Raw genomic sequence first — 17,328 nt, 5'->3', positions numbered from 1 at the left:
TACACAAATTGTACATACTTATTCCTCATACTGAGCATAAAAATTAACTAGAATATACGTAAGTTAATCCACAAGTGCTTAGTGTAAGTAAATTTCAAATAAAATAGATGTTCATGGTATATTTATGCAATGCGATTATTACAAATCGATGCGTCCCCTTGGGCAGTGTGTGTTGCAAGCGAACGCTGCAACATTGCAGAGATGCAACGCGTTGCAACGATTTATGAGCGCCGTTTTCATAACACATCATTAGCCACATTTTTGTCAGAATTTATAGCGCAATACCAACGCAAAAGGTTTAACGAGCTTGTTCTAAGCTTTTAGTGGCAGAAACTAACCAAATTCAGACTGTGGCAGACGACAAGACAACTGTGTGCGTGTGTGTGTGTGCAACGTTGCATCGTTATTTGACATAAATGTTGCAGACGCACAGACCAATTACAGGTGCATTTTTTACATACATGCCACAACACGCACATATGCATGTATATATGTATGTGTGTACTTAAACACACAGAGAAAAAGACGATAGTAAAAATATAAATATATGTAGTATTATATGATTTAATGTTACATATAAACGTGAATAAAAACGTACTAAAATCAATGGAAAAACACTTTCTCTTAAATAATCAAATAAATATTAATATTAATTAAATCAAATTAAATTAATATTAACTAGAAACATATCAAAACAAATAATTATGCCATACTTAATTTAATGTTGCGTGCGGTTTTTTTTTAAATAATAGCCAATACATTCAAATTAAATATATTTTATAATATTTTGAATAATTTTTTCAACTTCAAATAATTACTTGGTAAAAGTATATAAATTAAATTATTATAGCTATATGAGAAATCAAAACAATGATAAAATTTTTTAATCGATTTAAATATGCTGTTATTAAAATGATGAACACGTTTATAGATTAATTGAAATATGCTGTAATTATAAGTGAAATTTGCAAAATCGAATTGTAAAGAAGAACAAAATAATTTAATTAAACTCTCAAATATTTTATTATTTTATTTTTATAGCTTAATATAGTTTAATCCATCTCTTAAATATTTAATATATTTTTTTAAATAATTTTTTCAGTTTTGTTCTCAATATATATTATTTTTGTTGATTAATATCAGTTGACATTCAATAAATAAGTACGAAATAATTAGAATGCAGAGTTATTTTCTCTGGATGTATTTGTAAATTTTGTCGCATGCCCCGTGAATGTTGCACGCTTGTTAACGATGAGCTTTTAGTGTTAATTTATTGCAACAGAAAAATACTTACAATTGGTGCTGGCGACGCCGACGCCGACGTCGACGTCGACGTCTTTCTCAGCCTTAAACCTGCTCGTCAAAGACACGTACTCGATGCTCGTGTGGCAGCAACAAATGGCGTTATGCAACACAGTGCAGCACCACAGCAGCCGAAAAATGCATTTCTCGTAATAGTCTTAACGTGACTTGGACTTGAGAAACCAATTACAGTGCCGCATTAATATTGGCAACATGGTGCTGCAACAATATTGCCACAAGAAGCAGGTAGCAGGTAGCAGGCAACAGGCATGCAACAAATTTTAATTAAGGACACTTTTGTGGCTGCCACTGGCGGGGGTGTTGCCTCTTGCCTCTTACCACATGCCACTTGCCTGTTGCCCCGCTCCATGCACAGTAATCTTATCAATACATTTTGGCAATTAATTTGGCCTTCTCATTTGAAGCAGCTAAAATACGAGTACGAGTCTGAGGTACTTGCAACGTTGCAAGTTGCTAGGTGCAATGTGGCCAAACAGAAGCTGCTCAAACGAACGCTGCTTTTGACCATAAAAGCATTTTAATTTCTTTATTTACAACAACTATAAATCATGGCCTAGGTGTTTTACCATAATTTAAAACTACTCGCATTCGCACTATTTTCTTCCCCTCGACATACCCGGCCCTGGAAAGGTAGTATAAATTTGTTACAAAGTATGTAATATTTGGGGAATTACATAAAAAATTATTTGTCCATATAAAACCATTCCTTAAATTCATTATTAAAATTTTAACAATTTTTTTCGACTGCTTTTTTATTTATGAAATATTTATAAAAATTTTTCTCTTTTAAGTTTGAATCTTAAATCGATATAAATTTTATTTTAATTCTGAATTATATTAAGTTTTCCAGACTTTTTAATATATTATTTCTTATTTTTTACTTTTCAGTTTGAATATTAAATTTTGCTGTTTTTATTTTTGCCATATTTAAATATCGATATTCGGAATTTTTAATACGTCTTTTCCTTTTTTTTATCTTTTCAGTTTTGATATTAAATTTATATGAAATGTATTTTAATTTTAAAATATTTTAAATATTATATTTTATTTAAATTTTATATTTTTTTTGGTCAACAAATAAATATAGAGGAATTTTAGTTTCAAAAAATATGCAAAATACATATTTAATTTATTTAATAAATGAGTAAAATTTCAGTCGAACTGGGTTTATTCAAAATATACATTAATTTCATTAATTCATTAAACATATTAGAATGTATACAATTATTATGTAACTGGGAACAGTCGAAAAGGGTATTTAGAATTCGAATAGAGCTATTCCTGCTTATCTTTTTTATTGCTAATGGAAAATGGCAAGTGGGTCGACTTTAACTCTGGGTTGACTGAGGAGTTGGCTGCGCTGAGGACTGAGCTGTTGTAAAAATTCCAAAAATACCGTCGAGCCGTCTTGGTCACGTTGTATCTGTCCGTCTGTCCGTCCGTCTATCCGTCCGTCTGTCCGTCTGCCTTACTGTCTGGCAGCTTCATTAGGTGACGCTCGTACATATTAATTTAAACAGTACATTTATGGTCAACTCAGCCGAGGCGACATTAAATCATCTCAATCTCAATCTCAGTCTCAGTTTTAGTCTCACTTTTAGTCGCAGTATCTATCTCAGGGCGTCTGCACCTGATCTGCAACCATTTTGGGGCAACATCAGCTGCGAATATGGAAATTGTTGCAACATTGCGTGGCACAGTGGCACACACAGCATGTGGCGCCTAATTGGCAACACTTCAACATGTTGTTCGGCCTGTTGCCAACAATCAGTTGGCATTTTGAAATTAAATTTGAATTAACAAAATAATATGCTATAAAGAAAATAAAGTCATTATAATTGCATTAATTAGATTTCTTAAAGAATTTGAAGAAGCATCTTAATAATAATAAAAATATCACGGTTGGAAAAACATATTAGATATTGGATATAATAATAAATAACCTAGGAAAAATATTAGATATTATTAGATAAAAAAAAAAATAATTTATAAAATTGGAGCTCAAGAAAAAATATTGTAAGTTTTGTAAAAAATAGTTTATTCTATATCGCAATATTGGTCTTATCACTTTACCAACTAGTGTTTAATATTTCCTGAAATACTTTTAAAATAAACAAGCTGAAAAAAAAATATATTGTTACTTAAAAAAAACTATTATTTTTATGATAATTATAAAAATGTTAAACAAAAATTGAAATGAAAATTCAATCGGACTCAAATTTTAGTTTGTTCACTGCTGCCAATTTAAACAATCTTGTTTTTGTTCCTTAGAATTGTATTATCAATTATATAATCTTTGCAATTGTCATTAGTAAAAAAATTAAGAGTTTGCATGAGGTACCAAAATAATTGTAATAATGATATTAAACTCATTAATGCTTGGATTAATTTTGAATTGCATTAAAATTAATGCCAATATCGTTCAATTTCTTTGAGAATTCAATTCGATTCAATTTATAAATCAAGGAAATGTCAGAAATTTGCCACAAGTTGTCGCCGTGTCTCCGTGGCGTGTTGTCCATGTTGCTTGTGGCATGTGGCATGTGTTTCGCTTTGGGCGCGCATATTAATGCAATTTTGTGTAAATTACTCATTAAAAATGAAATAAATTTTAGTTGCTGGCATAAATCACAGCCCATAAATTGTAACAAGCCCCGCAAATAGACAAAAAATAAGAGGGAAAAAACAAAAAAAAATAGAGAGACAGACAAAACAAATCTCCAAACAAAAGTCTCGATTACGTCTCAAAAAAACTCGACTTGCTTTAACTTTGAATCGTATAATGAAAATTCATTTTTCTTCATTATTGTTGTAGTTTTTAGTAGATGTTGTAGTTGTAGTTGTAGTTGTTGTTGTTGCTTAAGAGACGCCAATTAGATATTTTATTGCTAATGTGCGCTTGTCAGTTCGGAGCTTGAGCTGCAACTTGGTTGCCCCTCTGTCCACATAATGTCCACATGGAGTCCACATGGTGTCCACCTGGTGTCCATCCTGTCCAGTTAGGCTGTCCAAGCTGAACGGGCGCTGTCTACATCAATTAAAAGCGCATTTGACAATGATATTTGCTTTGGCCCGCACTCTCTGCACCCATTGCCACCGGGTGTCAGCAACTGATCACTGATCACCGATCACCGATCCCCCAAACACTGTTCACTGATCACTAGATTTGTAGTCTAAGCAGTCAGAAATGATTTCAAATTGGGCAAAGCCAAAATCAACCAAAAATATTGTTGCCAAAAAATTAGAAGTAATTTTGTAAATTCACTTACTATGAAATTGAAATTCGAAATTAAAATTTGTAGAACTCTTAAAAACATCGTGATAAAGATACGGAAAGATTGAAAAGAAGCGAGAGAGAGAGAGAGAGTTAAAAAAAGGGTATTAGTGATTAAACTAACTAATTAGTTTAAAATTTAATATTATATACAATCTTTTTTAATTTCTAATTCAAATTTATATATTTATATAATATATAAATATATAAATATATTTTATATTATTTTAAACTGTTCTAAGTTAAAGTTAAATAAATAATATAATAATCACAAAAAGACAAAAGTTAATAAATGCAATGAGTTAGAAATAGAAAACGATATAAAGATAGGATAATAAAGATAATATTTTATATGGTGAGGGAGAGGGAGATAAGTATGGCGAACTATCTAAATATATTGAGCTTGGGTATTTCTGTGTTTTTCTCAATCCATGCAACAAATTTTGGATCATTAAATAATTTGTTTAATTTCCACAGACTTTTCAACTTTAAATATTGTTGATTTTTTCACTTTTTTTACTTTATAAAAAAATAGAAATCATTTTAATTAAAATTCATAAAATCATTTTAAATTGTGGATCATTTTTATTTGTCAACTGCTTTTAGTTGACGTTAAATTTATAAAAACAATTAGATACGATATATAAATTTTCAATAGGTCAAGAAAATCTATTCCCATTCAATAAAAAGTTAAATTATCTGCTCTTAAATCAACTCAAATTGTAAAATAATTATTATTTATCATTATTTTATTATATTCGAGAGTGAAACCTAAGCTTATTATCATAATCAGCAAATCTGTAAATTTATTTAAATTTGCTTTTAGCTCAAGTCAAAATAAATAAAAATGGAATTTTGAAAATCATTATGTCCAATTTGAGCACATGTACAATATATGTAAAGCTGTGGATGACTATTTCATATTATCACCTGCCACAGAGAGTTGCATGTTATGTGTGTGTGTGTGTTTGTTGCTGTGGCAACATTGATTAAGATACATATTGGTCGCATTTGAAATTTGGACAGCAACAGGCACTCGACACTGGCAGCAACAGCAATTGCAACAAAGTTGCTGCTTGCAAATTATAAGCAGCCAAGCAAGGCAGCAACTGAGGCAGCAACTGAGGCAGCCTTAGGCTGGGCAAACATGCAGCTTGTTGCACGCTGTTTGACTAAAACAAATGTTAAATGTTTGAAATCGTAGCAAAGTCGCATGCGATATGTGGAAATATCCATGAAACACACAGCACACACACACACACACACACACACACTGAGACAATGACCATATTTGCTTGGCCAAAAACTAATGATGTGGCTCAAAAGCTTGCTTTTAATTGTGAAATTGAAATGCAGCGCAATAAATTGCAAGATGGCCAAAATGCATTGCGAGCATTTTATTTTCGTATCCTGAGTGCAATTCAATTACAGCTCAATTTCATGGCACGGTCAGAGATGGACAAGAAAAGGTAGACGTAGCAGGGAAGGGGGGAAAACAGTGGGCAAAATTGACATTCTAGCTTATAAAAATTAAAGTCTTCAATGGTGTAAATGATACAGTCTCTTTTATTAACTTAATTTGAAGAATGCTTTTTAATATAATTCAATTTAAGTTTTTAATTTAATACAATGTATATTAAAAAAAAGAAATGAAATGTTTTTATACCTAAAACTAATTAAAGAAGTATTCTCTTCCTATTATAAGCCAATTATGACTGTTTTATATGGGGATAGAAACAAAATTAAGAACAAACTTTAAAGCTTAAAATAAAATATATAAAAAATGTAAGAAGTAAAAGCATAACATTTATGGCTCTTTTACAATTTCATTGAAAAATATTGACAACAGAATCACGACTTAGACTGGAAACTTTCGACAAAAAACACTTAAAAATGTAAACACAAGACCCAAAAAGATTTACTTTTGCCAAATGAATAATATCAATTATTTTGATTGGCAATATAATTAGTTAACCATATATATTGCAAAATATTGTTAAAAATGCAACATAATCAACTAATTTATTTTCACCAAAAACCACTTTAAAAATTTCTTTAACAGTTTATGAATAAAAATAGTGTTTAAAAACTATAATTTCTTAACTTGTTGATTATTCTTAGTTTTTATCCGACAATAACAATTTTGTAATATTATTTATTAAGTATTGTTTATCATATAGACTTGCTAAAATTGGAGATTGAGATTGATTGAGCTGGAGATTGAAAATTTAAATTAATATAAGCTAAAATGATTAATTTTCCCACTGTGGGGCAGAGAATGGGGGGCAGCGGCTGTGGCAGATCTCCATTTAAAGCGCATGGCGACAATTTGTTTATGGAACCGCCATGGAATCGACTTTAAATGGTTTGCCGCATAAATCATTGTGGTCGCTCCACTTGGCCACGTATTGTCAATTGCAGGTGCCTTATAATTGGGCTAGGCAACAGCAACATCAACAGCACCCACCAATCGATGCAGCAACTTTGCTGCAACTCCACTGCAACAAGTTGCCTGCCACATGCATCATTTTGTATTCGTATTAAAAATGCTTCCGCCCTTGGGCAGCGTTTTGTTGTTGTTGCTGTTGTTAAATGAAATATCGAATTTACGTATAATTTTTTTTTTCTTTGCTCCACTTGCAATTAGATCGGCGTGTTGGCCGGCGGCTCAGCAGCAGCAATTTGTCCAGCAACAACAGCAGCAATAGTTAGCAACACTTAGCAACATGTTGCTAGGCGCTAGTGCTAAATGTTGCCACTTAATTTCTTAATTTGATTGTGCGTGTTTTACCTTTGCACTGTGCCTTCTACTAATGACATCATTTGCTGGCTGTGACTGCAAACAAGTTGCACATAATTAAACAACAACAGCAACTTGGCAACTTGCAACCATAAGTGGCACATTGCATGCGAGTTTTGCCTGCTTGCTTGCTTGCTTGCAACACGCGGCCAAAGCGTAACTCATAAATGTGGCAAAACGCAAAACGACTTCCTGCTCCTCGAACATGTCATGTCGGCCAACAAACATGCAGCTTTTACACCACCAACAACAACAGCAACAACCACAACGGCAACAACATGAGCAACACTATATTTCATACACGCAGGCGCCTCTTCAAAGCCTTCTTCTTCTGCATCTCCTCCGAACTGGCGGCCTCTTCAGTCAATAAAAACCAAATCGCTGGCAAAAATATGTTGGCACAGCAACAACAACAGTTGGCAACAACAACAACAACAACAACAACCCACTAGACATTGCTAGCAGCCAGATGCCAACATGATTTTTCTTGCTTTTTCATTATTGTACTATTGCGACATTTTTGTCTGTTTGCTGCTCTACGAAATCAAAGCACGCCAGCAACATCGGCAACAGCAACAACAACAGCAACAGCATCATCAGCAACATGCGGCAGGCGGCAACAAATCGCTGGTTAAAAATGTGCGCGCTATAAATTTATGTTGGCAACATCAAATCGACGTAAATTACGCGGCGTCGCCTCAACTCCGACTGAGATTGAGGCTGAGACAGAGGCTGAGACTGAGGTTGAGGCAGGCGGCGCTTTGGCTGTTAAATTCTTGACTTGTCCTGACTTGCAATTTAGCAACAACAACAACAGCAACAGTTGCTGTCAGAGACGTGCCTAGAAAACTGTCACACGGGGTTAGAAACACTTTTTATTTTGAATTTCAATATACATATCCATTTAAAATAAAAATTTCCACCTCGTAGGTCTTACCGTTTGTAGGTCTTACCGTTTGGATTCCACAATGACCAGTCAGTATAAACAACCTTACATTTTTTTTTCGATCACTGTCCACTTTCTCCATACCTTAGCCTTGACACTTTTTGCGAAACTTCTGTCTGGCATAACTTTGTCAAAACTTAACCGATTTACTTGTGGAATGTCAATTTAATCATTATTTGAGCTCTAATTTGATTCTACATCAAAAATTTATTTTGTTGAAAAAATAAATTTTTTTCGATCACTGTCGACTTTTTCATACCATGGCCTTGACACTTTCCGAAACTTTAATGTAGCATAACTTTGTCAAAACTTAACCGATTTACTTATGGAATGTCAATTTTATCATTATTTGGGCTCTAATTTGATTCTGCATCAAAATTTTATTTTGTTGAAAAAATTAATATTTTTCGATTGCTGTCCACTTTCTCCATACCTTGACACTTTTTCCGAAACTTCAATCTAGCATAACTTTGTCAAAACTTAACCGATTTACTTGTGGAATGTCAATTTCATCATTATTTGAGCTCTAATTTGATTCTGCATCAAAATTTCATTTTGTTGAAAAAATTAATATTTTTCGATTGCTGTCCACTTTCTCCATACCTTGACACTTTTTCCGAAACTTCAATCTAGCATAACTTTGTCAAAACTTAACCGATTTACTTGTGGAATGTCAATTTCATCATTATTTGAGCTCTAATTTGATTCTGCATTAAAATTTTGTTTTGTTGAAAAAATTAATATTTTTCGATCACTGTCCACTTTTTCCATACCTTGGCCATACCACTTTTTCCGAAACTTCAGTCTAGCATAACTTTGTCAAAACTTAACCGATTTACTTGTGGAATGTCAATTTTATCATTATTTGATTACTTATTTTAATCTGCATCAAAATTTTATTGACTTTTCCATACCCCCCTTTTTGGCACGCCCTTGGTTGCCGTAGTGACAAAGACAACGACAACGGCAAGCTTTGCAGATGACTTTCAAGATGTACTGACTCGGCCAACACATTAATTCGCGCGTACTTAACACGACCATGGCAACAGCAACACCAACAGCAACCACAGCAACCACAACAACTACAGCAACAACAGCATATGTAATAGAAACGCATGCCAAACGATGCAACAAATTGCTGATTGTAATTGATTTAAATACGTTGATGATGCGTGGCACATAACTTATATGAGTACTCGTATACGTATTCGTACTTGCAGCAACAGTTAATTATAGATTGCCACAAATTTCTGTTTAATTGTTGCACAGAACTTTCTCAAGATTCATCTGGAAAAGTTGCCAGTAGAACAACACACTCTCTCTCTCTCTTTCTGTCTTTCACTCTTTCTCCTCTCTCTGGCTATTTTCTGGCTATGTTGCTGGCGTGAAAGCAGTTGCAACAGTTGCCAATTATCAATGTGATTTATGCACTCTGTCAAAATGCGTTTTCCTAAGCGCTTTTCACAAATTTTTCCCATCAGTTAACATAAATGCAGAAACAAACAAATTTGCAATAAACTGCACTCACAGCACGGTTGAAAAGGCAATTTTCCACAGGGTTAAAGGCAACACTTATTCTAGTAACAACAGCAACAGCAATAGCAACAGCAACAGCAACAGCAACAACTTCAATTACAATCACGTCAACATTATTTTCATCGCAACGAGATATATTTCTATTAGCCGATTTAATGTCAGCATAATTAATCACATCTTATAATGCTCATTGGACAGCAGCAACAACAACAGCAACAAGCTCTAGCAGGGTCAACAGTTCGTCTTATGTTATTGGTTTTGCAGGTTGGCTGAGACCTGGGAGATTGGCCAGATCTTCGAGACCTTCTTCACACTTTCTTGCTGGCTTATTTATTGGCCACATTGCGTAGGTTGTAGCCGTGGGCATTTTGTATAGATAAAGTCTTAAAAGTCTTTAGCTGGACGAATTTGTTTAACAGCTATCGTTGACGGGCTGGTCTAAGCCATGGGAAATAAAAGCTGCAAGTTTTTAAATGGGAAATGTCAAAAGCTATGGTATTTTGACAAATTTGAATTTGTAATTTGTATTTTGCTTCATTTTTTCAATTTATAATTTTAATTTTATTTTCTACAAATATTTTGAATTTAATTTAAAGCTTGGTTCTGTTTGAAAAATATATTTTAGATGATATAACTATTTTTTTTAATTTAAATATAATTATTATTTTATATTTTATTTGTAATTTTTTTTTTATTAATCTATTCTGATTTATTTTATTAAAAATTAATAAAGAGTGAATACATTTTCTTTAATTAAGTTAAAGTTTTTCTTAATTATATTTTAATTATATTTGTTACTTTTAACTAATATTATATATTTTATTTTTTATTTTATTTATAAGCTATTTGTTACATTTTATTTTTTCTGTCATTACCTTTAATTAGGCGTAAAGTTAATAAATTAATTAACATGCCAAATTTAAGTTTATATTATTTTCGATAGAATTCGCTACTTGTTTAGGCGTTTAAAGTATGTACCATATTGATAGTGAGCTTCACATAGAAAATGTACCGGAAATTCTTATCAAAAATTGAATTTACCTCTTGATTTATTTCATAAAATTGTTTATTGGCATTTTCGGTCTGCTGCTGATGTTAATCAATTTGCGCAAATTAAAAATTAATTGCAAATTTATGGCTTTTAATTTTCTTATCGTTGATTTATGCTACTCCAAAATGCTACAACAGCAACAGCAATAGTTGCTGCCACACGTTGTAGCAATTTTTTTTGTGGCATAGCCATTTAAACTGCTTTACTTGTTGCTGTATTTGTTTCGTTTTTTTTTTATATTTAGTTGATTGCACTTAAAATATTAAAAGGCTCCACAATTTAATTGATAATTAAATGGATTTAGTTAAAAGCAACTCAATTTGATTGCACCAATTGTAGATATTTTTCTTGTTGGCACCCAAAAAACCCAATACCATTTGACTGATAAATCAGTAAAATTTCATTATTAGGCATGCCGAAGCTTAAATACTCTTGAAGTTAATTATTTTTTTTTAGCTATATTATTGTCATGCAATTTGAATTTTTAATTTACTGTATTAAATCTTGAAGTTGCTGAATATAATTGTTTTTCTTTTTTATGACAGCATATAACGTATATACTTTTCCGAAGTGAATTTAATTTGCACAGATTATCTAAAATATAATTACAAAACAAATCAAAGTCGAATTTTTAAATATAATAATTAATTTTTAGTTTTTTTTTGCATTTTTATTTCATCAAACAAATGTTGGGTCCAAAACTTTCTTAATTCCCTCCGAATTTATAATTTTTTGTATTTTCTCTTGTATCCATTCAAATTAATGTTTTTGAAATCTTTCCCTGTTTACTAAATAATGTTTTGTTTGCCTGCTTTCGTTGACGTAAATTGTTAAAATTTATTTCTTAAAAAAAGTATAAATAAATTAAAATATAATTTTAGGTAATCATTTAATTGGCCTTAAAATATGTACTTAATTTTAACTCTTTCTGGTTATGTTCAAAAATTGTTCTATCAAAATAAATAAATAGAACAATATTTTAATCTGCCGTTCATCTAGAATTTCTATATTTTCAGCAATTTTCAGTGTATTACATACTCTCTGGCAAAGTTGTTATACCTTTTGCAAGGGTATAAAAAGCTGCTGCACTTGAGCTCCTTTTTGGGCTGAGAAAATAAATCGGAAGCGTCACGTCAATGTCATAAGAGGAAAGAGATGAATAAAATGCATTAGGAAACGTATTGAATGCACAGAGAAGAAGAGAAGGCGGAGAAAGAAAAGGAGGGGGAGGTGGTGGGCAATAAATGTGGGGAATGGGTGGTATCATTAGGTTAATAATGATATTCCAATTTAAGCGTCTTTTTGGGCTGGCCAAATTATTCAAAAGTTAAATGCCAAACGACTTGGCCAACAAGCGAACGATTCCTGGCTATCGGGTGGCTCTCTTTTGGCCAATTGTTTATGGCCAACTCGATGATCAGTGGAGCATTGCCACCAGTTGCATTGATAGTTGCAACCGTGCCCAAATAAACAATTTATGCAGTTGCTGGCACAGACATGCAGCGTGCAACATGCGGCATGCCACCGACAACTGGCAAACTGGCAAACTGGCAACTGGCAAGAAAATGCAACAATAAATCTCATTTTATGCGGCGCACAGAGGGAACAGCCCTTTTATAGGTAACGCTAATGTAGCCCAAAATTGAACTTGACATTTGAATGCCCAATTAACCGTGACGTGTGCGCGACCAGCACTCGTCCTCATCCTCATTCTCATCCTCTTTGTTCTCCTTCTCCTTCTCCTTCTCCTACTCCTTCTCCTGCTCCTTCTCGTCCTTAGTTCAAAGCTAAACTGGACAGTTGAGGTCAACTTTTGGGCATTCCATTGCGAATGCGTTATGTTTTATTGGAGCAGTGTGGGGTCCCCCCAAAAGCGGATTTACACAGAAAAAAATAGTTTTGCCTTTCAAAATAAATTCAATTTTAAGATATTAATATTGTGATATGAGAAAAATATAAAATATCAAAAAATAAGAATAAAAAAATATAAAAATAAATAAAAAAAAATAATGTAAAATTTAAATAGTAGATAAATAAATAAATATAGCAATATAAGAATCGAAATTTGAACAAGTTTAATTTGGTCATTACTAGTGCTTACTAATAAAATTCAATTAAAATTCTGCAACAAATTTTGAAGCATTTAATAATTTTTTGAACATTTCAAAACTTTTACATTTTTCAATATTTAATTTGACTTTGTTAGTTCTTTGCAGTTTTAATTTTAAATATTTATACATCTTTTTTAACTCTTAATTTAAAGCCTTCATTTTCGATTGAGCGTCTCTATTGCAGCTATATGATATAGTAAACCGATTTCAACCAAATTTGGTCAGGATGTATAACACAAGCCCAGATGCATATTCTATCAGTTTGGTTTCGATATCTCAACAAACAAAAAACTTTTTCTTATTAAAACTTATTTTTCGATGTATCGTTCCAATGGCAGCTATATGATATAGTGGTCTGATCCAAAAATAAAAACAAATCTCGATCTGCGTATGGCATATAGGAACCTACATACCAAGATTCTAGAGTCTAGCTCTTATGGTTTTTGAAATCGACGCGTTTAAACAGACGGACGGACGGACAGACTGACAGACAGACGGACATGGCTCAATCGACTCGGCTGTTAATCCTGATCAAGATATAAAAATAATCTAAAAGGTCGGTGATCTTTTAAATTTTAAATATTCTTAATCTTAACTTTGAGTGTAAATGCAAATTTTAATTTTTAAATATTAAATTAATTTTTTTTTTTTTAATTTAAGTTTATATTTCTATAATTTAATTTGTATTAGGATCAATTTATTTTTAGCTTGATGTTGTTGATAAAAATTAGCTAAAACCTCAAACTTTCTTAAACAGAGTTCCAAATTCTTGATTTAAGTTTGATTAGCAACTACATTGATCACTGTGATTTTTATAAGAATTTTCTACTTGATTTATACATATTTATTTTCCGGTGTATTGCCCAGTCCAACTGCCTTCGTCTGGAACTGTTAGCCTGGCTAATTAACCCACTTTCTAAGACCGCGCGACCTTTTTTATCTGCGCCATTCGAATCACAATTCTGCCTTGTGCAAAATTTGCCTGCCATAAAAAAGAAAATGTGGCCATTGGTCAGTTGCACTGCGTGCGATTCTCACGCATGCCAAATGTGCTCTTTGTTGCTGTTGTTGTTGTGGTGGTTGTTGTTGTTTTGGTTGTTGTGGCTGCTGCAGAGCATGCAAGGCAATTTGGTTAGTTTTGCTTGGCCTGGCATGATTATAAAATCACGATAAATATTTATACCTCACTTAGATTTATGGTGATTCATATCGCTCCAGCAGAAGTCATCGGCCATTGGGCATCGACATCGGCATCGACATCGACATCGGCAGCGGGCCATAAACATTTTTATTAGCAATAATTGCAAAATTCCCCATGCGCTTCTTTTGCGTGCGACACTTGAATCTCAAGATTCGACAGTCAACAGCCGAAAGCGTTAAACTTTAAGTTTGCCACGTTTTTTTTATTTTATTTACTGCCAGCCAAAAAAGCTGCCTTTGATTTGTCATCAAAAATTTGATATCATCAGTTGCATTATTTTAATATTGTTTAATATTTATTTTCTTAGCCTTGCTGCACGAAACGAGGGCAATCGATAAACTTCAATCAATCTGCAGGCAGCTCTAAATAAAAAAAAATATTTCTATTAATAGCACATTAAATTTAACATTTAAATTAATAATGGCTCAATTAAATGCATTGATAGTTCAACTTGACTCACAATTATTTCTAATGAAATACCCTCAAGCCTGACATTTTTATTATTGAATTATTTACGAGTCTTTAGGTATTTTTTATCTATTGCTTAAGGGCAGTGTTGAAAGAGAATTGGTATTAAAAGCTTAAGGTTCAGCATTATATTATTAATAGTAATAAATTTACTGATGTACTGATGCACATTTATTATTGTTTTTAAGCATTTGTTTATGCATTTTGGCTTTATAGAGAATAACTATTATAATTAATACATATACTCGTACACATTTGTATTGTAATTTAATTTTGTATTTTTTAACAGCATTTGTAACGTGTACTTAATATTGCTGCATTAGTTTCATTCGTTTCAAATGCACATTAATTATTATTTTTAAACATTTTTTTTTTGCATCTTTGAAACCTTCAACACTGTGCTGGTATAAATAGATTGTCGATCAATGACACCTCTCAAAATATATACTCGTATATTTCGTTGATTTCGGCCACTTAATTGGAAGCCATGAGTTTGGAGCCTGTGGCCCTGTCAATATTGTAAGTGCTGCTAAGTGTTTTGTCTTGTAATTTCCAAATGCAAATTGTTAAATGACAAAATTGATTTAGATTGCAGTTTATTCAATGCAATTGACAGTGCTTCCTTTTGGCCCAGTTTACGCATGCGTCTGGCCAACAGACTCGGCCAAGCATCCTCCTCCAAATGCCAAACAAGTTTCAGCATTTTTTTATTTCTTTTTTTTTATTTTTACGCATATTGCGTGTGTTTGCACTTTGATAAAAATGTGTGTGTGTGCTTTGTGTGTGTGTGTGTTTATGTGTGGATTGGCCTTGATCTAGAATTTCGATTTTCCGATGTTTTCGTTTACGTTTTCGATTTCGTTTTGAGAGATGAAAAATGCCAGAGACATGTCTCGATTCGTGTGTGTGACTGTGTGTGTGTGATGGTATGTGTGTGATGTGCAGACTTGCGTAATATCGATGCATGTACTAAGTACCGGTTTCAACTGCGGACCAGTTCACAGTTTGCACTCTTCATGCATCTAAGTATGCAATTCAACTCAACTCAACTCAACTCAACTGATCTGAGCTAAGCTCAGCTGTAAATATGTACACTGAAAGAAATAGTGGCTCCTAAATATAATTAATATTCAATATATTTATTTTTTAAATTTAAATAGTTTCAAGTGTAGCATTTAAATTTAAAAAGCACATTTTCATATTTAAATTAAAATTTAAAATAATTAAATAACTGAGTATCAATCATTAAGTTAGTTCAAGTTATTTCTACCATTTAAGTATTACAACTGAATAACCAGATTAATTATAAATTTAAATAATTTTTGATATGGTGTTCATTTCAATATTTAATAAAAAATAAACTTTCTTTACAGACATTTAAACTGAACTTTACATAATATATCCTATTTTAAATTTTATAAATTATTTTGAATAGAGTCTTTATCAATATTTGTAAGTCAATTATTTTCTCAATTTATTTCTTATTTCTGATTTGGACAGATTTTCTATAAGTCTAGTTTAGTTTTCAATAAATTAAATCAAGGGTTCTATGTTTTAAAATGTATAGAAAATAATGTTTAAATGGCCTCAGTATATATTTTTCTTAAAATTTTACAGGACAATGCAAAATTGGGCATAAATGGAATTAAATATGTTCATGATTTTATATAAAAGAGTTCACTTTCTTTTTCGGAACTGTTTTAAATATTCGAATATTATTTTTTTTTGAGGTATATTTATTTTTCTGCCAGTGTACATTAAAACGCATGTGTTTTTTGCACTTGTAATTTGTTGGGAAATTTAATTGAATTCACTTGCTTGCCAACTAACTGCTCAACCGGTCGAATGCTCGTAATTTTGTCGACTGATTAGAGATTGAGCAATTGCAAGGTGCATTAGCTATCGAACATTATTAGTAGGCGTGTTTTGGTTAACAATTGTCGTTATCAGAATGATTCGCTTAACGCAAAAACAGTTGCCAATGTGAATGAATGACTAGATTGTAGATACGAGTACTCAACATAATGTCACTATAAATGTCAGACACATCAACAAATCGAGTTAGTTGAACTATAGCTTGGCTTCTACAAAAACTAAGAACTGCGCTTAAAAGATAATAATTTGAAACAATTTAAGAAAAGAAAATAGAAAAAAAAGAAAGAATGCAGCGTTCTTTTATTTTGATCCTGATTCTGCTGCTGATCAGCTTTATTTGTATAGTGCCGATGCGACTGGAAGAATGGGACGAAAATGAATTGCGTTGGAAATTTATCTATAAAGGTTACTTAATTACAATATTATAAGCATTTTGAATTTAGTTCATTTTGTTTGGGTTTCATTCTACAGCTGTTTGCCAGAAGAGGCCCAAGTATGGCAAGTGCAAAGGTCATCGCGAAATGTGGTACTTTGACATGTCTCGCATGAAGTGCAATCAGTTCACCTATTCAAATTGCGGCGGGAATACGAATCGTTTCTTTACCAAAACCGAATGCGATGAATTTTGCACCTCAAGATCTAAAGATTGGATGAAACGAAAGCAATAACCAATTTAATCATAACAGACATAACCAAGTCAATTGAAATTTTTATTTATTTATTTCTATTTAATGCCAACCAAA

General features: G+C 32.2%; 1 protein-coding gene across 1 annotated transcript; it reads left to right on the top strand.

Annotated features, from left to right (window-relative positions):
• The first annotated feature begins 16,648 nt into the window (after positions 1 to 16,648).
• LOC117791610 (kunitz-type serine protease inhibitor PPTI) lies at positions 16,649 to 17,328 on the top strand. Its single transcript, XM_034631409.1, has 2 exons — positions 16,649 to 16,990; positions 17,057 to 17,328. The coding sequence occupies exons 1-2, from the start codon at positions 16,873 to 16,875 to the stop codon at positions 17,251 to 17,253; spliced, it is 315 nt and encodes a 104-aa protein (XP_034487300.1). The 5' UTR covers positions 16,649 to 16,872; the 3' UTR covers positions 17,254 to 17,328.

This window comes from Drosophila innubila (assembly GCF_004354385.1).
Source record: "Drosophila innubila isolate TH190305 chromosome 3R unlocalized genomic scaffold, UK_Dinn_1.0 2_E_3R, whole genome shotgun sequence".
Lineage (NCBI taxonomy): Eukaryota > Metazoa > Arthropoda > Insecta > Diptera > Drosophilidae > Drosophila > Drosophila innubila.
The sequence above is the reverse complement of the archived record's forward strand: the minus strand, read 5'-3'. Positions and strand labels throughout refer to the sequence as shown.